General features: G+C 44.9%; 1 protein-coding gene across 5 annotated transcripts in view; it reads right to left on the bottom strand.

Moving 5' to 3' along the window:
* The window catches only part of LOC114028479 (E3 ubiquitin-protein ligase UBR4), a 147,511-nt gene that overhangs the window by 46,174 nt on the left and 74,623 nt on the right, over window positions 1-26,714 (bottom strand). For all 5 annotated transcript variants that reach the window (XM_027842727.1, XM_027842724.1, XM_027842725.1 and 2 more), the window contains 20 exons: window positions 25,226-25,333; window positions 24,731-24,847; window positions 23,570-23,779; window positions 21,946-22,095; window positions 19,997-20,224; window positions 18,697-18,775; window positions 18,141-18,404; window positions 16,851-17,019; window positions 14,164-14,308; window positions 13,395-13,480; window positions 12,530-12,617; window positions 11,874-12,067; window positions 9,966-10,205; window positions 9,225-9,363; window positions 5,742-5,867; window positions 5,479-5,607; window positions 3,343-3,686; window positions 1,776-1,866; window positions 1,128-1,212; window positions 852-979 (listed from right to left, as the gene is read on the bottom strand). In XM_027842727.1, coding sequence (XP_027698528.1) covers window positions 852-979; window positions 1,128-1,212; window positions 1,776-1,866; window positions 3,343-3,686; window positions 5,479-5,607; window positions 5,742-5,867; window positions 9,225-9,363; window positions 9,966-10,205; window positions 11,874-12,067; window positions 12,530-12,617; window positions 13,395-13,480; window positions 14,164-14,308; window positions 16,851-17,019; window positions 18,141-18,404; window positions 18,697-18,775; window positions 19,997-20,224; window positions 21,946-22,095; window positions 23,570-23,779; window positions 24,731-24,847; window positions 25,226-25,333 — 3,120 coding nt within the window. The remainder of the gene's footprint in view (window positions 1-851; window positions 980-1,127; window positions 1,213-1,775; window positions 1,867-3,342; window positions 3,687-5,478; window positions 5,608-5,741; window positions 5,868-9,224; window positions 9,364-9,965; window positions 10,206-11,873; window positions 12,068-12,529; window positions 12,618-13,394; window positions 13,481-14,163; window positions 14,309-16,850; window positions 17,020-18,140; window positions 18,405-18,696; window positions 18,776-19,996; window positions 20,225-21,945; window positions 22,096-23,569; window positions 23,780-24,730; window positions 24,848-25,225; window positions 25,334-26,714) is intronic.

The following is a 26,714-nucleotide window of genomic DNA, read 5'->3' as shown; positions in this document are numbered from 1 at the left end:
TTCTGGACATGCCGAGTTTAAGATGTCTACTGGACATCCAGCTCCAGATGTCTCAAAGACAGTGGAGATGTAGGACTGGAGGTCAGCACAGTGTTAGGGGCGGGACAGGTGGAGTTGAGCACTTGTCAGATGCATGGCTGAGGGAAGGCTTCAGGGCATGCTTTCGACCTTGAAGGTACCGTCTAACCCTGAGAATCTTATGATAAAAATACTCAACCTGCCAGTCCTGTGATGGTTCTAAGCTCCTCCCTTTCAACTCTCTGAATTCTCTCATCAGTTGTCCTTCCACTTTAGTTTGCTTAAGCCTATCTCGTCTGCACTTGCCTTCAAAACTCCCAGAATCATCCTACTACCTTCCTCAACAGCCCCAGCCCCCAGAGGTCTGTGTCACTTCAGCTTTAATAACATGTCCAACCAAGAAAGAATGAAAGACCAAGTCAGGTCTGGGAGGCACTTGCTACAGATGCTCCACTGATCTGTACCATGCCTAATCTGAGGGTGTTTAAACAGTTTCAGAAAACAGATAGCTTTTGAACTTTAATGAATTTCAAAGAACTGCCACCCACCAGAAGAGCTCTGGTTAGTCAAATGTCTGTGCCTCAAAAGCCCCAGTGGGCAAAGGGGGGAAAAAAACCCACCTAAGGGGAAGTTTGGGGCAGAAGGCCCATGAAAATCTCTGAGTTGTTTGTCCTAGGGCTAGATTTTAAACACTCCCTTTCTCCATGGGAGACACAGCAAGACAGTGAGAGGTGGCAGGCCTGTTCTGGTTATTGGGCAACCCCAAGGAGTAGCAGCGACTAGAGCCTGGCACCTCCGGCTGGCTTTGCATCCACTGAGAACTTGTGAAATACCTTGTTTTTCTTGCTGGTTGGAGCAGGTGGTTTGATCAGCTTCTGCAGGATCCGGAGGCACATGAGGGTAATATTCTCCACGACAACAGGCGTTTTGATGTTTACGGCCATGAGGAAAAGACTGAGAGCTGGCATGGAGGAGGCAGAGACCCTGAGTCACTACCTCTGCCCAGGGAGTGCTCCACATCCTAGCAGATCTGGTTTCTCTGGAGCCTCTGCCCTGCAAACCCCTGGTCCTGAAGTGCCCATTCCCGATCCCCAACGTCCTGGACTCACCACAGCGCAAGCGAAGTTCCCAGCAGCTATCCTCCTTCGAGATGGAGTCTGTCAGTAAGAGCATTTCATATTGAAGGCTGCTTGCCTGCAAGATCAAGGGGAAGAGAAAGGTCCAGATGGGCCAGGAGTCTGCCTGTGACCTTTCAACTCTGACAGGCATCTCAAGGCTTTAATTCTCACAACTCACAACTTCTGTGACGAAGCTGGGGTGGGATAGCCTAGAAGAATATCTTTGAGTTACAACAATGATGAACACTCACACTTACAAAGCACTTTCCTCATCACAACCCTGGCAGAGAAGGGTAAATGGCTCGCCCATGATCACACAGCTGGTGAAATGTCACTATCAGGATCTGAAAGTGTCCTGACTCCAAGACCTGTGTTCTTTTATTACCCTGTGCTTCCTTTCATAGCAGAGATACTAAGAGCAACAGAAGAGAGGAGGAGCAAATGCCTACACACCCACTGGCCGAGGTGCTGATGTGCCACTGATCAGTACCAAGGTTGGCCTTAGCATGGGCAACTAACTGGAGCAAGAGGGCTCCTAATGAAACTGGTGGAGTGGGATGGAAGAAGAATGGGTGTCAGGGCGTGTGAGCTGACACTTGGGGGGACAGAGGAGTGATGAGGAGAGGAAAGTTCCCTTACCAGATCAGGGTTGGCCCAATGGCCTTTCAGAGCTGCCGAGACCTTGCCAATGATCAGGTCGTTCATTTGTTGAGTTGCTTCTGGATTATCCCTAAGAAGAGCAAGAAACAGACAGTTATTAGACTCACTATTGGCTGTGATTCTCCCTGTTTAGGGGCAGCCCAGGTACAATGGGCTTAACTTCCCTAACTACAGAGGCTTCAATCTCTACCGAGAGGCTTTCCCAGAACTCTGGTGACTGAAGCAACAAGATACTATGAGAAGGAACCTAGGATGGCACTCTCCTGGACACCGCTCCTCCTCCATCGAGAGAACAGCAGCACTAGCACCAACAGGGCTGCACGCTCACAGAGCACACCCATGCCTTACACCTCAGCTTCCCACGAACAACGCATCTTCCCTTCGCCTGACCTCTCTCTGCCTTTCTAGGGCACATCTGCAAAGAGGTCTCTCAGTTCAACTACTATTTCCTCTTCAAATCTCTTCTCAGGACTCATCTTGACAACAACTCCAACTGACAAGCATGCTTAACAACCCAATAGGTATTGTTGATGTTTCATCTTCAAAGACGACCAATGACATCACAGATGATGTCTTGACTTGCAGGTGAATCGGATTTAAGTGAGGCAGCCTTGCTCTCTCTTCCTGAGTCACTGATGTCCAGTGACAAGACAAAAGTCAAGATGAATGGCCATGGCCTGGGATGCGGTGAACGACCATGGCACCTTTGACATATGACTAAGCTCAGATCACTCCACAGCACCTGCTTCTGCCACCTTCATGGCCACTGGAACAAATTGTTCTCATCCACCAATTTTACTGGGAGAAGTCTTCACATGCTTAGGGCAGACACCCCCCTAACTCACTAACAGGTTTGAGGCCTGCTGGTTACCCTCAACCTCATTTAACCCATCTGCTAAGTGGGTTAAGTTCTAGTGGGGTATGGCCATTGCACACGCCATAACTTCCTGGAGTCACAGGAGACAGTAGGGTGGATTGCGTGGACACCCACAGTGGATGAGCAGCCTTGCAAAGGGCTCAGCAGCCCTCCCATCAGAGGTGCTGGTCCTCTTGAACAACCATACACCCCCACCTAGTAGATACAAGACACTGGGGATACCTAGTTCTACCAAACTATTGCTCAAAGGTAGCAAATCAAGAAGACTGAGAAGCTCCCAAAGGTCGCTTAACCATTCTTTCCTAAGTACCTCATCCACTTGTCAATCTCTATGATAAATCTATTTTCCACTCAAGTTCAACTCAAATGCCATTTTCTCTTCAGAGTCTTTCCTGGTTCCCAGTGGGGCCCCCCCTTGCCCACTCAAAAAGTGCTTTGTTTTATACCTTGCTAAAGCCTTTGTCCCACAACAGTATACATAATAGTTCTGTTTTCTCTTACTAATCTGTGAGCTCCATGATAGCAGGGACTACATGCAATCCAAACCTGAACTCCAGACCATAGCCCTGTGCAATGTTCTGCATTAAACAGCCATTTTGTGTTTCCTGCACAGCTAGCATGACTGTCTCCAAAACAGACCCAAGAGAAAGAGGATAAGCTGGGTCATACCTGGTGAGGAGACACATGAGTTGGCGGACTTCCTCCCGCATGGAGGCAGCTCCCCGGCGCAGATTGTAATCAAAGAGCTCCCGGATGAGGCCCTGTGAGACAAGGATATGGCGCAAGGCCGGGTTTGTGGCCAGGGCCCGGAGCAGCGTGATGCAGTGTTCTGTGACTGCGGAGGCACATCCATAGCACTTGGTGGAGGAGGTGTGGCCACAGCCTAGGACCGATAAGGCTCGGTACTGGCTGGCAGTGAATGTCGGCTGCACTGTCGTCCTTGATGACTTGGTGGCTGCCTCCCTCTGCTGCAAATCATACTCTAGGAGCTCCTTCCGTGAAGCAAAGACTTTCTGGGGTCAAAAGGAGAGTGAAGAAAGAAGGAGTCAATTACTATAACACCAGAGAGGAATTCACCTCAAAATCTAAACTGAGAAGCCTTTCTCTAGCCAGGCCTCCTATTTCAGGGGCTTCAGTCCTTGGATCTGATAACTCAGAGCACCGGTAAGGTGCTGGAAAAACTTGGCTGTTAATATGTTTGTGACAGCCCAGAAAACCCTCTAGTTTCCAGAGGGGGCGGGAGGGGGGATCACCTGGAGTGTGACAGGCTACCTCTGCTCTAAGCATAACTCCTCCCCTGCCTGGCAGCTGCATCCTAAGAAGGGGAGCAAACAAACTTTTTCCTCGAAAGGATTAGCTAACTTCTAAAAAATGTTTCCATCCCTTCCCAGCATCTCCCCAATGTTATTATGCTGTTTATTATAACTTTGCATTGGTGCTGGGAATGGCCTCTTAATTCTGCCTCCCTGGTGAAGAGCCTTCCCATGCAGGAGGATAGAGTTGTCCTAAGCTGTCTCAAGACACAGTTAGAGTGTTTGGGGTAAATAACAGCAGTTTGAAAAAACTTGATTGGGGGCGGAGGGAGAGGAGGAAGGGTGTGTGTGCAGGAGTCTAGCATTTCTAGCAACAAGCTGTCTGCTCCAGGCACACCCCCTCCTGGGTGGCACTGCTTCCCTTTTCTAGAATTTCTTATTCCTGCAGCCTTTCATGCTAGATGCTTCCCAGCTGGCCTCACTAACTGGCGTCTTGCTGCCTGGGGCATCAGAGGTGGAAAACCAATCAGACATGCTTGGCTGGAGGGTCTTCCCCTCCCCATAACACATCTGGCCCTTGTCCACACTGGGAAGCAGCCAAGTTCTGAGGGGTGGAACCCAGGGACGCTCACACTAAACTGGGGAAAGAAGGAGAGCCTGCATGATACAGGACACAAACAGGATGGGTCAAAGACAGGACTTGAATCCAGGTGGTCCTGGATCTCAGGCCATCTCTTTATCTACTGGTCTATGCTACTTCCCTGTTGATTTGGATAACTAAGAATTCATCCATGTCTTCTACATTACCAGTTCTGTTGGCACAGATGGATTTTACAAACAGAAAAGCTAAGGTGCCGGAACAAAGGCAGAGATGACAAAGGTGGCACAAGCTGAACTCTGTGGCCTCACTCAGGGCCCACCCTTGTGAATGTCTACACAGTGAGATTTACAAGACTCTAGGCAAATAGTGTTCCAATGCATGAACTGTGAGCTGCTCCATCCAGCTTAGGGAGCAGGCACTGACAAGCCAAGAGCTCTAGAAGGATACCAATCTCTGTGCTCAAACATATGATCTCTGTGACACCCCCCCCCATCACACTTGATTTCTAAGGATTATCAATTAGAGCTGGACCTCAGCTGTATTTGGTTTCACTCTCTCATTTTTTCTTTTAATTTTTTTTCATTTTTAAGTATAAGGAAACTGAGGCCCTGGGAGGAGAGACCTGCTCATGGTGTTGTCTGGGGACAGGCCAGGACTGGCCTTGAGAGCCACTGAAGCCCCTTGAAACTCTCCAGTTAGGATTCGAACCTCAGTCCTCCGACTCCACATGAAGCATCCTGCCCCAGACTACCTACCTTCCTCAATGTGCTCACTCCACTCCCTGGCAGAGACACCCCACCTCCTAAAGCTAGGGGGTAAAGGTCATCTCACAGGAGAGCAAGTATTCCGGAGCTAATCCTTCTAAATGGTTTGGTCTAGGGCAACACCAGGGTTTGGGTTCACGAAGGGCTGCTGGGATGCTTAAATACCATCGGTGTTAGGTTTTCCTACCTGTATGATCTTGGAGAGTTCGTCAAAAGAGTTCTTACAGTCCCCGCAGTACTCTTGAGCCAACTGTAGGATGTAGCGATTTACACTGGCTGACGTGGAGCTGATCCCCCCAGCACTACCTGAATCATCCTAGAACCCAGAAAGGGAAGTTAAGTCAGCAGTATTCTCCGCCTTGTGAACATACAATCTGGGAGCTCTTAGCATACGCGTCAACCCTCCCCACTTCCCTCCCTATAACGCCTCTGAACTTAGCTGGGCATTACCTGAGGCTTTTCAGGGGCTGCCTCATTCACTTTGCAAAGCAGATTTTCCAGCTGCGGCCTGTGTCCCATTAGCTGGTGATACACTCGGTCAGCTTTATCCAGGAGGGTGTTGATGTTGGTCACAGCCTAGGGATAAGAGGAGACAAGAGACTGGGTTAGAACTAGTCTAACTTTTCCACACAAATTCACAGGATGTCATCAAACCTATCAATGGTCATCCAGACTTTAGTTACAGCTCTCTAGTGATGAGAGGAACCCTACTACCTCCTAAATCAGTCCATTCTTGGAAAGCTCTAATTGGGAGGAAGCTTTTCTTTAAATCAAGTTTAATTCTGCCTTTAAGGCAATTTCCACCTAATGCTCCTAAGCTTTGTCCTCTAGGCCCAGGCAGAACAAATCTAATCCCTCTTCCATAGCACAGCTTTTCCAACACACTAGTAGACAGCTATCATTTCCCCTCTGAGGCTTATCTTCTACAGACTAAATATCCCTCATTTCTTCAACTAAGCCTCATGTGGCCATAACTAGAGGCACTATGCCATCCTGGGTGCCAGCCTCTGGACACTCTCCAACTAATTGGCATTCTTCCTAAAACGGTGCCCAGAAATGAGCACCCTACACCATATCTAACCTGACCACATAGAGCATATATAATGGGACCACCCTCTCCCTTGGCCTGAACGTAAAATTACCTCTTTGAGTGAAACCTGAAATGGTATTTGCTTTCTTGGCTTCCACAGTCATGGCAGCCAGAAAAGGTTTTTAGGCCATTAATCCACTTACCCATCCTGTATAAGACTTTGCATTTATCTCTATTAAACTCCAACTTATTAAAGTTGATTCAATGTCCTTGGTATATCAAGACCTAAAATCCTGAATTCTTACTTTGTCCTAGAGTATGTTAGTTCTCCTTCCCAGCTTTGTGTCATCTGTCAATCTCATAAGTGTGCCATGAAAGTCTTCCAGAGCCACTGATAAATGCTCAACAGTCCAAGGTCAAGCACAGACTAGGGGCCTCCAGGGGAATCCTCCACACAAGACTGCCTCAAACCATGAATAAATTAAGGGTTGGTCATCCAAGCAGTTCTAAATCCACCAATGCTACTGTCCCCCCATCTTCTCCATTAAAATAACATGAGAAACTTTATCAGATGCTTCACGAAAATTCAGATAAGCTATATGTAGAGCATCTTCCAGATTTATCAGTCCATCAGTCCTGTCAATCAACCAATAAACATTAAGCACCTACAGTGTGCCAGAAACTGTGCTATGTGCTGGGACTACAGAAAGGCAAAAGAAAAATCCCTGACCTTAAGGAGCTCACAATCTAACAGGTGATACAAGAAGCAAATAGATATGTACAGGTAATGGATAACTAGGATATAATTAACAGAAGACACTAGAATTAAGAAGGGCTGGAAAATCTCTGTAAGAGATGGGATTTTAGCTGACACTTAGAAGGAAGCCAGGAGACAGAGATGAGGAAGAAGAGCATTCCTGGCATGAAGGGCAGCCAGAGGAAATGTCCAAATATCCAGAATCAAAAGAGATGGTCTTTTTCATGGAACAGCAAGGAGGACAGTCAAAAAATGAAAGAAAATTCCTCTGGAATGACCCATTCTTGACAATGTTCTCTTTATAAAAGTTTCTTTTTTCCTCCTCGATGTAACTGGGAGTTGTTTTGTGGCTTCAGAATTGCATTCTTAAGTGCTTATCCATCTTGGACTGACTACCCCCATAAATTTTAGGCCATAACAGGACTATCCGTCTTTATTCTCAACTCTCTGAAATTTGCTTCTCTACAATCTAAGGTACATGACAGACTATAGCCACATTCTCTTTTCTTCTCTAATCCAAATTCTAAGATAGAGCGGTAATTTTCTCCCAAGGTTCCTATCATTACCACACCAACATCCAGTTTTTTGGTGAGAATTAGATCCAAGATAGAATTTTTCCATCTGTTGGTTCCTCCATTTTTAAGATCTTCAGGGCCTTGCCTTCTGACTCACTTTCTCTGCCAAAACTGAAGCACCACCTGATCTTTTCAACTACCATGAACTGAATCCTTTATGTGTTTTCTCCCCCAATTAGAGAGTAATCTTCTTGAGAGCAAGAGACTGTATCCCCAGCACTTAGCAAAGTGTTGGCACATAGCAAATGCTTAATAAATGTTTTTCTATTCCAATCATTAAAGCAATTCAAGAAATTATTAACCACTCTATTTTTGAAAGAGAGAGTTCCAACAGATGTCTGGATAATTGAAGTTACTAATATATCCTGCCTCTAAGTCAGGCTTATAATCTGTTTAAAGTTTGTTAGTTTTTGTTTTTCTTTTAACTCATCTATTTCCCTTCTGTCCATTTGGCCTATAGTATCCTCCAAAGACAATACTGCTTCTGTTGATCTACACTCAAATGTTCTCTACCAGGTTTCCTCCTTCTTGGTCTTGCGTCCACCTCTTTATATGAGTATTATTATATACACTGTTACTCTCACCCCTCTTTTACTATTCCTTGGTGCTTTCAAATAAGAAATAGATCTCTTTTCAATGTCTCACTTCAGTCACAGGTCTCATCTCACTACATAATGGTGATATTTCTGAGGTCAAATTTGCCTTTTTGCAATAGTATGTCTAGTTCATCTTTGCCGCTACCTACATTTTTTGCATTTCTATATAGACCTGAGGTCATGGATTTAATCACTGGTTCCTTTCATGCATTTTTTTCCCCCTATGAACTTCCATCTATCTCCACTGTTAACCTTCCCACAGTTATTCTCTGTGGTACCTCAGTTGGTGGATATACCTAGACATTATTCTCCTGCCCCTTTCTTTTCAGTTAAGAGTCTTTCTGATTAGATTTACAAGACTCCAGGCAAATACAGTCTTACCAATCCTAATCAAGTGCACTTTATGCTTGGCCAAGAGCCTGTCATTCCTATATTATAATCTGTGATCCAGAAATCATAGATCAGTAAACCCCATTCTCCAACACCATATTTTTAGCTACATCTTCACTTCCTTGAAATGTCGTCTCCAAATTACTCTAGTATGTTTCTCTATTCTCTGCTGCCTTAACTTGATTTCCTTCTGGCCTTGGGTTCACATAACTTGCACAATCCAATCACACATTCTTTATGATTGCAACCAATGTTGGGAGGGTCAAGAGTTTCATACTTCCCACATAGCAGAAGGGTGCCCCTACTGAAAATGCATGGCCGAATATAGTTCCTGAATTTTCAAACCTCAGGTTATCTTCTATATGAGATGTACCTCTTGTGTTACTGAAAGCCACCCTTAAAAAATCCTAATCAAACTAGATGGGTCATTATTCTGACTTGTTTCAATCCATTAAAATTTAAAACCTTGATAGTCTTCTCCCCCCTCTCTCCCCTTCTCACAAAGCTAATTATCCTTTACCCCAACAGCGGCACCTAAAGTAAGACGACATGGCACTACTGATCTTAGTCTGGGCCTATCCTCACCTTCTTTCGGTCTTCTTCATTCTCAATGGGATCCACAGCACAGCAGGGCTTGGCATAAAGCATGAAGTCAAAACGAGCATATTTACAGAAGCCACAGGCATTGCATAAGAAGGGATCCTTTTCATCATAGTTGATGGACCTAGAAAGTCAAGGCAGTTATTAGATAAAAGGGGCAGCAGAGGTTTGAGGGATAATCTCAAGATCAGGGATCATGTCAGATCTACTTTCCAAAACTCTAATATCAACCACTATGATGAGTTATCAGATATTAGAAGGTAAAGATGACTCCAGCAATATGGAAGATCCTCGACATATTTGTGAATTTGACTGAGATGGAATACACCAGAGGTGTCAATCACACAGCCCGCATTTGCTGCCCAGACCACATTAAAATGGAACTGGGAAATGTTTAACAAAACAAATGTGCAATAAACCTTAGATAATGTTAATATGAGGTTTTCTAAATCAATAAGCAGCCTGCAGGGATACTTATGCGTGGTTTGGTGGTCCTCATTTCTATCTGAGTTTGATACCACTGAGGCACACCATTTTGGTCTTCTGCTGGGCCCACTCTGAGTTCCCATAATCCCACTAACTGACAACAACCTGAAATCTGAAGGCAGGCATTAAGGAAAGAGTTCAAATCACTGGATATACCCAGACTCTACACTGTCCCATGGACCCTTCCTACACACACACACACACACACACACATTCTCTCTCTCTCTCTGTCTCTCTCACCTGCATTTATGACACTGGTAGACATTCTCCCCACAGTTGCCACAGACCCCAGGGTTAGCAGGAACAGAGGCACTGCATCGCGGGCATTGCAGGGTCTCTGTGGAAGCCTGGTAGTTTTCATAGAAGTCTGCAAACTCGATCATCAGATTAGAGGCCACAATGGGCAATGGCAGGTCAATCTTCACCTCTGTCTGCCCTGGGGTCAACTGTACCTTCTTGGCTTTGTGCCAACGAGCTGGCCTAGGGAACAGGAGTTCTGGTTAAAGGTCTGCAGCAAAGGAAACCAAGACCTCTCACCTCTAGTGCTATCAAGAGACAAGGGGAAAAAACTCACAAGTGCTTAGGTAATTATTCCAAGATAAGTAATTAAAGGGGAAGAATTAGTAGACAGTTGATTCATTCATTTTACTAACAGCTTTACCCCAGAGAAAAAGGTGAGACAGTCAAGGGATGTGTGTGTATAACAGACCTTGTACTTATTTACAAGGTTAATTTCCAAGAAAACCAACAGGAATGTGACACTTGACCACTCACAGACACTAAAGAAATACGACACCTCAAAGTAAGTGACGCTGAAACAGAAAACCTCAAGAGGTATATCTAATACAATGGATGGGACCAGATGACCCTCTGAGGTTCCATGATACTAAGAAGGTAACTGCTCCCAACTGACTGTTTCTCTCAGCCCCCATTAGGACACTCACTTTGGAGGGCCATAGCTAAACTGCTTTAGGGAAGCTGAGAAATATGGCCTGGAATCTAGGCCAAGTGCCAAGAATAGTATCAAAAATAAACCCAATTAAAAAAAAAATAACTCCACCACTCCCACATGCCCACCCCATTCCCCAACAGAACAGAAAATTACACCAGCTATCTTGAGCAACAGCTTCAAAAAACTGTGAATTTCTGCCCTCAGGCCACCAGTGTTGCCTTTTGGTATCAAGAGTTAAAGGAAATATCTCTGAGCCTGGTTCCCAAGAACATCCTTCTGAGGCAATGTGACCCACCCTCTCTTCTCCTCCTGCCCATCACTGTCAGCAGCTCAACAAGCAGGGTGGCAGCACATCCCTTTATAAAGTCAGTGCTTTCCATATGAGCAGGCTCAGGTAGGAATGAGGAACTCTGTCACTAGATAACTTCCTCAAACCAACCTGGGTTCTTTGTGAGGCTTTTCAAGTTAGCTCACCTCCCAGGCCATGCTCACTGTTAACAATGTGGGACCTTCCTGGGCTCTGGGCCTAAGCCACAGCCTGATACCTCACCAGAAAAACATCCAATTCCATAAAATCCACAACTCCTGCCTCTCCTCACAACTCTTTCATTTGTGCTCCTCCTGACTCAACTTACACTGCCCTGAATCTAAACTCAAATAGATGCAGGAATGCCCAAGTCTGTGTTACATGACATGAGATAGAGTAGGAAAAGTTTAGGCAGAAATTGAAGCGATCTATAATGGACAAATTCTGGGAGAAGACCTCTTACTGTTGTACAAAAGAACTACAGTGTTGAAATGAGAGCAGAATGCTCCATGAAGTCAACAAAGTGGCCATTCCTCTTGGCAACCTGTTCTACAAATCATTCGCCTCCCAAATCGGGTTTTCATATATACCATTAAAAGACAGAAAGTCAAGAGGAAATGAGGAGAGGAATCTACTGATATATCTTCCAAGGGATAGGAATTTGTAGAAGGCTGGCCCTTGACAAACCACAATGGGAGGCCTGCTTTTTTCAAGATCTGAGCACGCCATCCATGTCCCTCTAGTTCTCACTGCCTGGTCAAAACAGCTGGAAAGCTCAAAAAAGAGTTGGGGAGGGGGGTTGATCCCTGGAATCAAAGTCAGAACCTTTAAGTGGGCCTCCCAGACCTATCACATCCCCCAGCCTCTTTCCAAACCTGAAACTTCATACTTATTTTTCAGCTCCACGATGGCCTGCACTGTTCGGTTGTTGTAATATAGATTAATGGTTCGCACCATCTTGGTGCGCTTCAGGTCACCAATCTTCACTGTCACTTTGCTGATGGTATGGCTGCCAATGAGCTTCACTACCTGCTGAGTGGTGGTGTAACGGGTATCCACTTTGATGGAGGAGAGCTTGATATACTAAAAATAGAGAATGTGAGGCGATTAGGACGATAATGGGTGACCCAGTTTCCTCCTAAAGCTATTCCCAAACAGTCCATGAATATGTCAGATTACAAATTCATTAAAGGTATTGTGGGGTAGTGAAACAAACACTAGACTTGAAGATAGGAGACTTGAGTTCTAATCTAGGCTTTTACTGGCTGTGTAAATTTGGGTAAATCATTTCACATCTATACCTCAGTTTCCTTATTTGCAAATGGGGATATTTGCATCACCCACCCCATAAAGCTGCTATAAGGAAAATTCATCATGAACCATAAGCATTGCAAAAATAGAAGTTATGAACTGTGTTCTGTAGTCTGGGTACATATTCCTTCCATTTTCTTATGAGAATTGGAATAATAACCTATTCTACAGTCACCACTTTCTAAGAACACAACAAACACCATAGGGTCCTCCGTGGTAGAGCCCATCACTTACACAGAATGGCACTTCCGGGTTGTTACACACCAAGCAGGGATCACTCTCTAGGTAATAACCATCAAACTCCACCAAACCGGACAGAGTGCTAGGAAAGAAACCAGGCCAGACATGAGGAAATCATCTCTAGGATTGCTGAGCTTCTCAAAGGAATTATTAAAAATGTCTTGAATCAACAGCCCTGTTCATAGCCCTGTGTTCCTAAGGGCACACAGGAAGACGAGAAGTTCCTTCTCCTAAGGTCTGGATGTCATAGGAAGAAACTTCCAATCTAATTCAGAAGATAGTGCCTTTCCATAGAAAAGAAGCACTATTATAGGATACATCTCCTGGGATGCAAACCCAATTGCTTTCACTTTTCTAGGCACAAGGAACTGATGCTATTTTATACAAAATCTGACTGTATGGTGATGATGCAGTAACTGTCATTAACATCTAAATTACTTTCTTCACAGTAATCCAAAACTATTCTAAGTTCTGAGGTTCTTCTAGCTACGTCAGATTTCACATGAGATTTGGTGGTAAATCAAACCCACCCTTCCTTAAAGACATGACTAGTTCCAAAATTTCAAAGGATAACTCTAGATCTCACTTTCCTTGGGAATCTTCAAGGTTTAATAAAGAAAATGCCTATTCAAAGCCCAAATGATGATTGTGACACACCTTTCCTCGCTGTTATTAACATAAATATATACTCATCTCATTTATTATTGTGTTGTCTGAAATCTCCCTAAGATTAAGGGCCTCTGATCCGTTGTCTAAGCTCTGCCCACCAACTATTTCACCCCCTAATATTTGGCGGAAACTTTAAGTATACTTTCACGTAAACTGCTCTCCCAAGAGGCAGGAAGCAAGACAAACTTACTTGTAGATGTTGGAGTTGGGATGATTGGTAAGAATATGGTTTTGGGTTCGGAGAATTTCTACAGCCTTCTGCGAATATTCTTTCAACTGAAACACAAGTTAAGAAATGATCCTAGTATACAAACTAAAGTCTAAATGGAAGAAAACTCTTTTTTGTTTTTCCCACTCAGAGCTGGCCTAATAGTAATTCTAAGGTATTTCAGGCCTGGTGCTAGGGGAACTAAGGGAAGTAGGGCTAATTCCTGGTTATTTCACTTGTTAACAATTCCTTCTGGTCCTAATGACAAGTTTAGCTTGAGAGCCTCCTTAGCATTCTAGTCTCTACTCTGGGAATTATCTCTGGTTCCTGCAGAAAAGCTGGGCAACAATGAGCCAACTATTGTAACCAGTGGGGAAATATTTATAAGTGTCTAAGCATACGTTTTTTCAAACAAGATAAGAACTGGCTCTACTTGCTCTATGCCAAGTAACCTTAATGTAACTTATCTGCCACTCCTATTTCATACACCTGTGCTTAAAAGTCTAAGATTGGGTCTATCTGTCACGTACAGCCTCTACATAAAAAATGCTGGGAGCATTTAATACTATACTAATATATATTACAATAATATAAAAATGATCAAATGTGTTAAAGTGATCTTCAATATGGGCTTCCTTTCTAGGAATTAGATATAATGCCCTCAGCAAAAGAGTAAAACAATGCCCCACCCTGAGTAGAAGAGAAATGAAGCAGAGTTTTGTCTTCTTGAGGTCTAGAGTCATGATGTTACCTTTTTCTCAGTCTGTGGGGTTTTCAAAGAGAAATATCCCAGCAGGTCTACAAACTGGGCAGCCTTGCGGCCATAGGCTGGGAGTTCTGGCCAGATGGACCACATCAAGTCCAGTAGGAGTTCCTGCTGCGATTTGTTGGAGTTTCTGTGGACAAATGACAACTCAGGTTACTGAGCCAAAGGAAGCTCCAGGTTTTACCTATTCAGGTGTTTCAAAAACAACCAATTCCACTAACTTTTACTAAGTGCCTACTATGTACAAGACACAACGCTAAGTATAGGGGACACACACATAAGACTCTATATAGTCCCTACACGCAAGGAGTGTATATTTTCCAAGAGGGGATACACCACACACAAGAAGCAGACAAATTATTTACAGTGTCAGGAGGAAAAACAGACACAGAAAGCACCCTACGAGAATGTGAGGAGAGACTACTTTAAGCTGAGCTGACTGTGGAAGGCTTCAAGAAAGACAAGACATATGAGCTGAACCTTGAAATAGCATGACATAGTAGAATGTGCTAGACCTAGGGTTGGAGAGAATTGGGTTCAAATCACATCTTGTATCTTACTAGGCTATGTGTCACTAGGCAAATCACTTAACCTCTCACAGCCTCAGTTTCCTTAACTATGAAATCAGGAAAATAACAGTGCCTACCTCAGAGTTGTTAAGATGCTCAAACAAGATAATGAATCTAACATACTTTGCAAACCTTCAATTCCTATCTACATGTCAGCTATTAGGGTAACTGTAGTAAAATGTAAAAGGATTTGAACAAGTGGAGTGAAGGAGAGCAAAGTGTCCAGGTGTGGAGAACCAGCCTGCAGAGGCAAAAGAAGACAGAATGATATAGGAAGTGATCTACCTGGGCTACAGAAAGGCAAAGCTACTCAGCTCCTGCTTTGCTTCTGTTTTCTTTACCAAGGAGAAGGATCTTTAGACTGGGAAAGACAGAATGAAAATGGTAACAAGAAATTGAAACCCAAGGAAAGAAAATATGTGGATGTCTTCAACAGGCCCCAGCCATCACACACCAGATCCAGAAGAACCACATCTCAGAATTTAAAGAACTTCCAGGGGTGATTGTTGAACCCTATTGATCTTTGAGAAATTGTGCAGAGGAACTACATGGCTAAAGGAAGACAAATGTCCTGACTTTCAAAAAAAGGGGGGAAAGGAGACTTGGAATGAATAAGGAATATCACTTGAATTCCTGGTAAGATCTTTAAACATACTATATCTAAGGGATAGTTTATCAGCACTTAGAGAGTGATCACTGACACAGTATGGAGTCATTAAGAACAGATCGGGGGCAGCTAGGTGGTACAGTGGACAGAGCACTGGCCCTGGAGTCAGGAGGACCCGAGTTCAAATCCAATCTCAGACACATAACACCTAGTAGCTGTGTGACTCTGGGCAAGTCACTTAACCACAAATGCCTCCCCCCCACAAAAAAAAAAAAAAAAAAAAAAAAGAACAGATCAGAACCTCACTTCTTTATTGCAAGGGCTTACTAGTCTACTAAACCAGGGGCATACTGGAGACTAAGTGTACCTGGATTTTAGCAAAACATTTTAATGTTTCTCATGACAGGCTAGGAGAAAAATGGAGAGATATGGACTTTATGATAGCAATCACATGTTAATTAATGACAAACAATTAAAGGAACATATTCAATCTCTGAAAGGAGGTCTCTAGCAGAGTGCTGCTGGGCTAGGTCCTTAACCCTACTTTGTTCAGCATTTTTTATCAATGATGACAGATGACATACTTGGCAAATGTTTGTACATCCTAAAATGGGAGGGATTAGCCAATACATCGTGATCTCAAAAGGCTGGCAGAAGAAGCCCCATTTAATAATATGCAACAGAAAGGCGATAAAAGCAAAAGCCCATGCTTGAGTTTAGAAAACTAACTACAGAAGTAACAGATGGGAGAGATGTGGCCAGATGTGGCAAAACACCACGGGATGGTTTAGTCTGATTCAGCAGATGATGGGGCAACCAAAAAAGCCAATGTGATCTTAAGCTGAAGATCAGAGGTAGAGAATCCAGAATGAGGGGAGATATAAATGTTCCTTTATTCTGGCCTGGTCAGAATGCATTTGGAATACTGTGTTTTATTCTGAATACATTTTGGGAAGGACATTAACAAGCTGACATCCAGAAGAGGAGCAACAAGATGGTGCGCGACAGCCATTCATAAATATCCGAAGGGATAGTTTTTGAGCTAGAAAAGAGATTAGTGCACTTTTGTCCAATCCCTTCATTTGACTGATAAGGAAACCAAGGCTAGACAGGAGAAGGGACTGCCCAAGTTCCCACAATGGTGGGCCAGGCAGCTGAACTCAAGTCTTCTGACTCCTTCTACTACGCTCAATTAGAATTATTTTGCTCGGCTTCAGAGAAGAGAACTACAAGTAAGAGAGAGGCAGATTTGGGCCCATAAAGGAACAACCTTCCTAACAATCAATGCTGCCCAAGCCTGTTCTACCAGGCTAGAAGCTTTCAAGCAAAGCCTCAATGACCAATAGCTGGGTACACTGTAGAAAAGACTCTTGATCAGGTAAAGTGATGGATGACCACTGAGGATCTGTCCAGCTCTGAGATATTATGATCCTCCTCAGACAGTCCAGGTAAACGGGCCCGAGCTAGGAAGAGCACAGCCCTATCATGGTCCCTACCTGTATATGTGCAGTGCCAGGCAATGGGCTTGCCAGCGCACAGAAGAGGAGTTCGATTCTAGTAGGAAGCAGCGAAGAAATTGTATCAAGGTCTCCTTGTCAGCAAATTTGTTCAGCTGGTTCACCAAGGCCGTGCACAGCTGGTCTTCTTGACTGCCCGAGCACTCACCTGCAAAGAGAGGCAAAAACACTTAGGAACCTGAGGAACCTTCTTCAGACTTGTGATTTCTATTTTGTTCTTTCCCTGATAAGGCTAACCAAGCATCTACAATTCAAAAACTTGTCTGGAAAAAAAGAGCTTAAGATGTTTGCTAGAGAATGGTGCTAGGATGAAGTCATATAAGAATATGCCAAAAAAGCAGGCATCACCTCCCTGTTCTGTGATTACACTGTACATACCAAATGAAACAGTTCATCCTCCTCTCAGAGTTTAGGCTCCAACAACACCAGGACAGATGGATGTGAAAACACAGACATCTGAACAAGTACATAAACTGTAGCATAGGCTTTAGAGCTAAAAAGGACCTCAGAGAATATTTAGTTCAACCCCCTCATTTTATGAATAAGGAAATGGAGGTCCAGGAATGCAAAGGGACTTGCTCAAGGTTACCCCAACAGTAAGCAGCAGAGCTAAGATTTGAACTCTGAGCTCTCCTGACACCAGATCCAAAACTCTCTCCACTATAGCATGCTAAACATGCTGACCCTATAGCCTGCAGTGGCCACATGCACAGTACAGGGCCTGAATGAGGTGGGAGTCCTCAGGGCATGTGTTTGCAAAGATGGGAGCCACACGTCTCCAGTCCTGGTTAGCAACAGCACTCCCCAGGCACAAAACCATGTAACCGTGAAGGAGGAAAGGACAGCAGAGATCTGCAAGTACAGATCCCTCACTTGACACAAGGCACACAAGTCAAGTAAGCTACCCAAGGTCACACAGTGAGTTAGTGAAGGCTAAGTCTCCTGGCCTCTGAGCAAGGGCAACATCTCCAACACCCTCACCCTTATCATTGGTCTTGAGCCTTCATGAGTCACTGGAAGGCAGCTCAAAACCAGGCTTTGAATCTTGCTGATGGGGAGAATTAGGGCACAGCAAGTGACACAATTTAACATGTGGCCTTTAAATTTGAGAAATAATGCCATATTAAGGACCTCAACCCGATGCCAAAAAGCACTGAAGTATGTAGGGTGCTACAAACCAGAATTCAAAGTTCAAAGGGTAGGCAGTGGCCAAGACCCTGAATACAAACAAATAAACGAAGCTTCTGACCTATGGAAGGTGGCTCTTACCCTCCTTCTCTTTCTCCTTTTCTTCCTTTTTGCTCTTTTTGGTGGATGACTTGCTCTGGGTTGTCGTTTGCCCAGAACCAGAAGCCACAGGTGCTGAGGATGAGGAGGAGGAGGAAGAGCCGGAGGCGGCACTTGAGGATCCGGATGAAGAAGCCACAGTGAGCACTTTGCTGCCACACAAAGCACAGGAGAGCAGCTGCAACAGCACCGGGGACACTCCCTCGTCCACTAGGAAACTAACTTGGAGCAGGAAATACAGGACCGCTGCAAAAAGAGATGAGAGGAAAGGAAATCAACAAAATTAAACCTACATCAGATCTACCTGGCCTGAGACTGCAAAGTAGTAGGAACTATAATGACTTCATCATTAGCCAAGATTGACCTCAATGTCTAATTTAACCAACATTCATTTCCAAGTTTCCTCTACTATATGCTACTACAAGGAAATCACTTTCACTAAAAAAATTGTTGAGAAATACTATATGATGTGATATGGACCAAAATTCTCTCTAGTTTGTGGAGATGATGGCAGGCCAGGAGAAGTGCGGCAACTTACAGTCATCTTTAATACAGAATTTCTGCCAGTTGACGGTGCGCTGGGTGGCAATCTCTGCACAAGCTTTGAGGTGCTCCATCTGAAAGAAGAACCAATCCCCAGAGATGAGTGACCTAAGTGAGCAGCTCAGAACACAAGCAAGGTCATTGCCCTAAGTGCAAAGATCCCAATCCTGTGCTCTAGCACCAATGGGCATCATGCCTTATACAGGCAATAATGCCTGAAGTGCCTGACTGCTGGAGCTGACTTCTGTAGGATGTGATCCTTCTCATTTTCCAGGCTACACAAGCACCCTCAGTTTTCAGGGAACTGTCCCTTTCTCAACAAGGAAGCAGCCAGGCCAGGTCACCTCTTGAGGCAAAGGAAGAGGGAGGAAAAGAACTCCAAAACAAGATATCAGCTTATGCTTGTCTTGGGGCCAAGGATAGCAACCAAGGAGCTCAGAGAATCCTCTGGGAATCATTAGTGAAAGAGGCTTTCTATCTAGCTGTTCACATGGGATATACTCAATTCCATTTTCCTAAGTCCAAATAGTCTCTTTGGTCATTAACTTATGTGTATCCCATTCATCCCATCTTAACTGTTCTTAAATAAAGAATTGGGGACATCCAGTTCCCATAGATAGGTGGCTAAGGTTTGTGTTCCAGATTATGTAATAGAAATGCTCAAGTTACCAAAACTCCAAATATAATTATCCAACATATGACAAAACTCCTTCCAGACTGTGCAGCCATCAGTTTGGATTGCAGCCTAGTAAGGTGTTGGCCTTGTAATAATCAAGAGAACACAGTTCCTTGGGCAGACGGGTGGTGCAATGGATAGAGCACCGGCCCTGGAGTCAGGAGGACCTGAGTTCAAAACCGGCCTCAGACACATAACGCTCACTAGCTGTGCAACTCTGCACAAGTCACTTAACCCCAACTGCCTCACAACAAAAAAAAAAAAAAGAGAGAGAGAGAACCCAGTTCCAATTCTGGCTCTGACCCTTTCAGAGTATGTGGCCAAGGGCAGGTTTCCTTTATCCCTTGGATTTCCTAAGCTCTAAGACGAAGACATTACTAGAGTTCTTTCCCTTGAGGCTCTGGAAGCCTTCAAGTGCTATGAAGACGCACCTTGTGCTGTTGTTTGGATGGGTGTTATTCATGTAGTGGAATCTGAGGATCAACTCCTACCTTAGCCAGCCCCTGTCACATGATGCTCCCAATGCTTAAACACTTGTCTCCAGTCCACGCCTGATCCGCGTGAGGCTGTGTCCCACTGCACCCCCACCTCCCACCCCCATGGGAGCTGCCCTTTGTACCAGGCTGATGAGTGTGTCATACTGCAGGGCTGAGCCCGAGCTGGCTGTGACCACACTTGCTCGAAGGAAGATTCCCTGCTCCTCCAGCAGCTTTTTGATGCCGCGCACGTGGGAATCTAGGGTATGCAAGTCCCGAAGCTGGCGGTACTTCTCCTTTGAGCCACAGATGAACAGCAAAAGTTTGCGGACTTGGCGACGTACAAATGGTGTCTGCTGGATCATCAGGTACTTGGGAAAGCAATAAATGAACATGAACATTCCAGGGCTGAGTCCACAGTCCCTGTATAACCAGAAACTGTACTCTCCTCTCCACTAGCTTTCTGTTGGTGATCATTCACATAGGCTTGGCCTATTAATAGGTCTTCCCACCTCCACTCGCTTTCTCTCCAATCCATTGCATTTATTACCCTCTTCTACTCAAAATTCTTGACCTAATGCCTATTACCTCTCGAGCACCATTCAAACTTCTTTACTTGGCATACAAGGTCCTCCAAAACCTTTTCTTACATTTCGAGTCTTTTCTCACATTATTTCTCTCTATGTGTTCTCATGACTTCAGCCAAAGTGTATATCCTTCTGCCTTAAACCATGTACTGCGTGCACACATCCATGCTTTTTTGGACATTATTCTCCACATCTGGTTTGGATTGGCCAAAACCTTGCCAAATATTTTACGTATTAAGCTCCTACAGACAGGCTGGCATAATGACTAGAGAGCCAGTTCACAAGACCTGCGTTCAAGTACTGACATTTCTAGCTATGGCAAGTCACTTGGCCTCTCATTATTCTAGGCAACTCTTCTCCAGAGAGAAGGTGTCAACCTGCACAGTAGAGGGAGTTCTCTCACATGGAAGTTCCCTCTATCAATAAAACCAAAGATCCCATCCCTATTCCACTCAGCTCCTACAGAAGCATTTAAACCAATTTCAAACACCACCTCTCCCAGGGATCCTTCTCCAGCTATCCCCTAAGGTCATCAGCTTCTTCTTCTTATCTCCCTCAGCACATATCTTACTTACCTTTCAATGCAACTGTCAATGATACTGTGTATTATAGCTGTCAATGCTCCTATCATTCACGAAAAATGGTACCTCTCCCAGGACTGAGCCAACAATAGGTAAATGTTGGCTGATTTTTTTTACCAGCTCACAAAAAGTGAGGAGGTCCTAGAAACTTGTAGGATCACTGCTCTGCTCTTTATCAAGCTCACCTCAATGGTAGAGGACTGAGACACAGCATGGAAAGAAGGAAACCAGATGAATGAAAAAGCAATCCCAGTATCCTTCCTGCTCCATGATGAGTTCAGGGACTTAAAAGCTAGGGTCAGTCTCTACAAACTCAAAAGAAGTCAGAAGGGAAATGCCAGGATCTCTTCCCTAGCAAAAAAAAAAAAAAGCCAACAAGGTTGTGAAGGCATGGTTATTAAATGGGACATGATCACTAGAAGCTAGGTAGCAACTCTCCTTTCCTCTCATTAAATTTGAGGCTATCACAGCTAAATACGGGGGAAGTTGACATAGAAGGACTAGGAATTAAAGAAGATAGCTTCTGCTGAATGGTAATCTTGAACACAGATCTTACCACCTACTAGGTCAGAGACTCAGAGAACCCTTTATCCTGAATAGGGGGTGGCACGCTTCACCACATCCCTGAATAAAATAATCAGATGCCACCTCCTCTAACAACCACTTCATGATGCCCCTAATAAGTGATCTATTTGTCCTCAGATTTCTCCTGGAGCTCTGTCTGGCTTTCTTTTGCCCCTATTACATTGCATCACACTTCTTTGTATTTGTCTGTCCTGTGCCTCTGCACATTAACCTATAAGCTGTGTACTAGAACTTTGTAAATATTCCCTACAGCACCTACCATATCACAGAAGGGCTTAGGAATTGTTGAAATAACAAATTTTTATTGTATGGGGCCAATCCTTACAAACTATCACTTACCTCTGACAGGAAGTAAAACCATGAATGGTCAAATACAGGAGGTGGAATACGAGAATTGGTGTCCGCAATCTTTTTGATTTGGTATGGCAGCCGTAGTACCATCTCTGTCAGAAGCTGTGTGTAGGCCTCAAACACATCCGCTGCATGGCCCTGGGCAGATAGCATTTGTGTAGGAATGAATGAAAAAGCATTTATTAAGTGCATGAGCAATGCACTGTGCAAAATGCCGGGGACATAAAGAGAAAAGCTCTGCCCGGTCACAGTACTGATTTATCCCACGGTGGAACATTCTACAGTCAGTTTCAAGGGAGGGAGACTTCCAAAGGTGGGAATGAATCAATTAGCTCAGCTCCCACACCCAGCGGAAGGAAGCAGGTCCTTCTGGCTCAAAGAACTATAACATTTCATACTGTTGCTTATGACATGAGGTACGATGTACGTGTATAGACACCAAAATTCAAAGACACTGAAGAGAAGGTGGTTGCCAAGGATTTAAGGAACATCTCCCTAGAATAACCTCCCTGGTTCTCAAGCACCCTGCCCCACCTGCTGCCTCTCTCATGCCAGGAAAAGCACCCTTTGCCTTAGTATAGCTCAGAGAATCACAATCAGACCAAGTGCACATGATCACTGTCCTCATATGCAAGACTCCTGAGCACACATCACATGAGGTAATGACAAAATCAGGCACTGTCCCAGAGAGAGGGAAGTAGTGAGAGGAACATGAAAGCTGGGCAGCACAGTGGACAGGGTGCTGGATCTGGAGTCAAAAGACCCAAGTTCAAATCCAGCCTCAGCATGAACCTGGGCAAATCACTTCACTTCTGTTTGCCTCAGCTTCCTCATCTGTAAAATGGGAGTGATAAAAGCACCTACCTCCCAAAGTTGTGGGGAGGATCAAATAAACTAATATTTGTAAAGCTGTGTAAATCTTAAAGTGCTCCTTAAATACTAGCTGATTGCTGCTGCCGCTCTCTGTTCAAGTGCACAGTTAGGCCACTTTGGGAAAAGAGAGTTTGGGCCACACAGGCTGTTGAGGCCTGCCTAGAAGGAATCTGAGGATATTACATTTCATCACCTGTATTTCACTTAAAGATCATTAAAAGGACCACAGCAAGCAGTAAAGGTCGATGCTAGTCTAACCAATTCTACGTTGTGTGTTAAAGTATGTGCACCTTCCATGCAGCTGGAAGCACAGGAATCGCAACTGAAACACTGACTGTGGCTATAAAGGGCTCTTCTCCCTAAAGAGTTTTAAGTGACCTTACAGAGCACTGGATTTGGAGTCAGAAGACTTGTGTTTAAATCCCAGCTCTGCTGTGACTACCTGTGTGACCTTTTTTTCTCTGGGCCTCATTCCTCATCTGTAAAATGAGAGAAGTGTATGAAACAATCTTCGGGAGGCACTTTTCACTCCAAAATCCTAAGAACATTCTTTCTCTGACCACCCATATGTGTACGAGTGAGATGAAATGCTCTTCTTTTCACAGATGAGGACACACAGGCCTGCAGTAGAGGAAGGAGCTGCTCTAGGTCAATGTGCTCAGGAATGAAGGCTGGGCAGGTGAACAGAGATGAGAGGAGATGAGAGGAAATGGAGGGGAGCAGGGGAGGTGTCCTTTACCTTCACATACTGACGGAGGAAGAAGGGGCTCATGTCAGGTGGGGAGGAGGTGGTGTGGGGTTTCAGCAGCTGGCTGGCAGCCACAGGCTCCTCGTCATTCTGCTGGCTCTTCCAGTAGTCCAGCAGAGACTTGAGCACATGCAGGCAGTAATCTACAGCCCCAGAGCTCAGCAGCGCTGCTGCCGTGGCACTAGAGATGAGGGATGACGACTGAAGGGAAAGCAGAGAAGGGTTACACATACCCTAGGAAGCTACCTGTGAAGCAAGGAGAGGATTAGCATCTGCAGAGCTATGAGGCAAAAGGGGTTAAGGGCGATGGCAAAAAGGGGCAGCGGTTTCCCCACTAGTACAGATGTTTTTCAGAACTCTTCTGACTAACCATGTGGTGAAGAAATATCTTTCCTTTAAGTCTGATCTTTCTTACACACGTGTGCCACAAGCCAGGGAGCTGTGGACTACACAGTGCAGGACTCTTTCTCCACTGAGGTAGGAGGGCTCCACTTCTTCCCAGGGAGCTAGGGGGAGGGGCCCCGTTCGAGAGAGGAGTGAGCAGGCCCCAGCGCCCCACCTTTCCCAGGGGGTCCTGCAACTGGACCAGCTTCTGGAGAAGGCTGAGATCAGAAGCTCAAATGAATGACAAGAGGGAAAGAAAAAGCTACTGTAAATAAAACCATTAGGAGAGCCTTGCAAATCCCAACAAACCCCACAGCTCATAAGCTCATTAAATTTGGACGCAGTTCAGCCTCAATTTCTAACCTCTCAGCTTTGTGTTAATCTCCTTTCCAGTACCCACACACACACACACACACACAGCCTGCACATGTGACTTTGTCTCTGCTCTACTGCTGAACTTCTAACAACAAACAGCAAGAGAATCTGCTTAGCTGTTATGGACTGGGCAAAATAGTCCTTTGCTTCCTCAAAATGGACCTGCCAATACCCTTTAACCTTTCCAATGAATGACCGCTGGGAGAACTAGGGGGTCTGGAAGGGTTCCTTAAGAAAGATGAAGCCCTCACCTCTCTTCAAACAGAGGTAAGGGCTGAAAGGACCAATAGGCAGAAGCAGGTGCTTTTGAAATATTTTCCTGATGACTACTCCAGACAATGACATGTGTCACCCCACCCAGCCTATGCTCAAGAAGCCCAAGGCCAAGCTTACCTCACAGATGGAGGACTTGGACCCTGACTTGGTCCTGGACATGAAGACGCTCAACAACCTCATCACCACCAGATGGACCTCATTCAGGGCACAGCGTTCATTCTTCTTAGAAACATCCTGTAAGAAGAATACCACCACGTGCATGGGAAAGCCCTGAAATCTACCATTCAACTCCTGAGGTAAGACCGTGCTAAACACATCACAACTAAAAGGTCTCATGTTGATGACTCAGGGAAAGAACATGCCCCATGTGTTAATGGGAAACACAGCATCCAGATACAGCACCAGAGCTGAAGATAGCTAAGACGCCACATGAAATGAGTAATGCACTGCGGAATTCAATAAGCAGGCCCTACAGGAACTGCTCTGACATAAGAAATGATAGAATGAAGTAGAATCTCTGTCAATCCTTCAGTCCCCAGAGAGAGGCCCGAGGAACAGAAAAGAAAGATTCAAGTTGCCCTCCAGACTGCCTGGCTGACTCTCAGGATTCACCTTCTTGTCCATGCCCAATTCTGCAATAAGCTGAGACAGCAAGTTGTCCAAAGCACCCTTATCCTTCTCGTCTTCTCCATCCAGGTCGGTCGTGAGCATCAGAATGACCTAGAAAGCAGCAGAGAGGCGAAGGATAAAATCTGGGCTCTCACAGAATAAAGGCTCTGAATACAGGGTATGTCAAAGGGCAAGGTTAGTCCTAATCTCCTAGTTTCCTCTACTGATAAGAACTACGTTTCATTCATCCACACAGCACCCCTACAAAATGGGCTGGGACAGGGGAGTCGGGATTATTACCCCCATTTGATATAGATGGGTAAGTCAAGGGGCTGAGACTTCAGCTCTGAGAGAGGAAACCAAGGGAATAATCTCCCAACAGAAATAGAGCACAAGTGGAACTATCAGGCCATAATGGAATAAGAGGCTATGTGGCAAAATGGAAAGAATGCTGGACTTGGAATCAGGAAAGATCTGGGTTTGAATCCCAACCCTGACACTTACTAGCTGTGTAACCATGGGCAAGTCACTTAACACCTCTGAGCCTCAGTTTCCTCATCTGTAAAATGGGGATAATAATACCCATAGTACCTACTTCACAGTGTTGTTATGAGGATCAAATGAGATAATAGTTATAAAGTACTTTGTAAACCTTAAAGCACTATAAATGTTACCTCTTATCATCACCATCATCATCATCGTCATTATTATGTTATGGACAGAAGATCACCATACAAAGAGTCAATCAATCAATCAATCAATCAATCAAGAAACATTTATTAAGTGTCTAATATGCCAAGGACAGTGCTAGGTGCTAGGGATACAAAGACAAAAAACCAAACAGTCCCTGTCCTCCAGCAGCTTACAATCCATTGGGGGAGACACGTGCATAAGGCTGTAAAGTACATAAATACAGACACTAAGTAATTTTGAGAAGTAAGGCACCAAGAGTAGGGGCAGGGCAGAAGTGAGTGACCAGGGAAGGCATGTGTCAAACAGTGGTATCACACTCCAACAGAAACAGATGCCCCAGGCTGCACATTGAGTCTGACACCCAACATGGAAGGTAAGGCTTGAGCTGAGCCCTGAAAAAAGCACCAGATCCTAAGAGGCCACAGTGAGGAGGGACGGCATTGCAGGGGTGAGAGACTGCCAGTGTGGAAGGGAAACGATAGGATCAAGTGTGAGAAGCAGGAGACTGCAGAATGTGTAGAGGGGAGTGATGCACAAAAAGGATGGGGGGGGGGGGGGGGGGGGCGCACCTGGGTGGAGTAGTGGACAGAGCTCTGGCCTTGGAGTCAGGAGGACCTGAGTTCAAATGGACCTCAGACACTTTACACTTACTAGCTGAGTGACCCTGGGCAAGTCACTTAACCCTGATTGTCTCACCAAGAAGCAGAAAAAAAAAAAGATTCTGGAAGAAGGATGGGGGAATTCTAGAGAGCCACTGGAGTTTATTAAGTACAGGGATGGTGTGCTCAGACCTGTTCTT

The sequence above is a fragment of the Vombatus ursinus genome, unplaced genomic scaffold (genome assembly GCF_900497805.2).
Source record: "Vombatus ursinus unplaced genomic scaffold, bare-nosed wombat genome assembly UNPS02014884.1, whole genome shotgun sequence".
Taxonomy (NCBI): Eukaryota; Metazoa; Chordata; class Mammalia; order Diprotodontia; family Vombatidae; genus Vombatus; species Vombatus ursinus.
The sequence above is the reverse complement of the archived record's forward strand: the minus strand, read 5'-3'. Positions and strand labels throughout refer to the sequence as shown.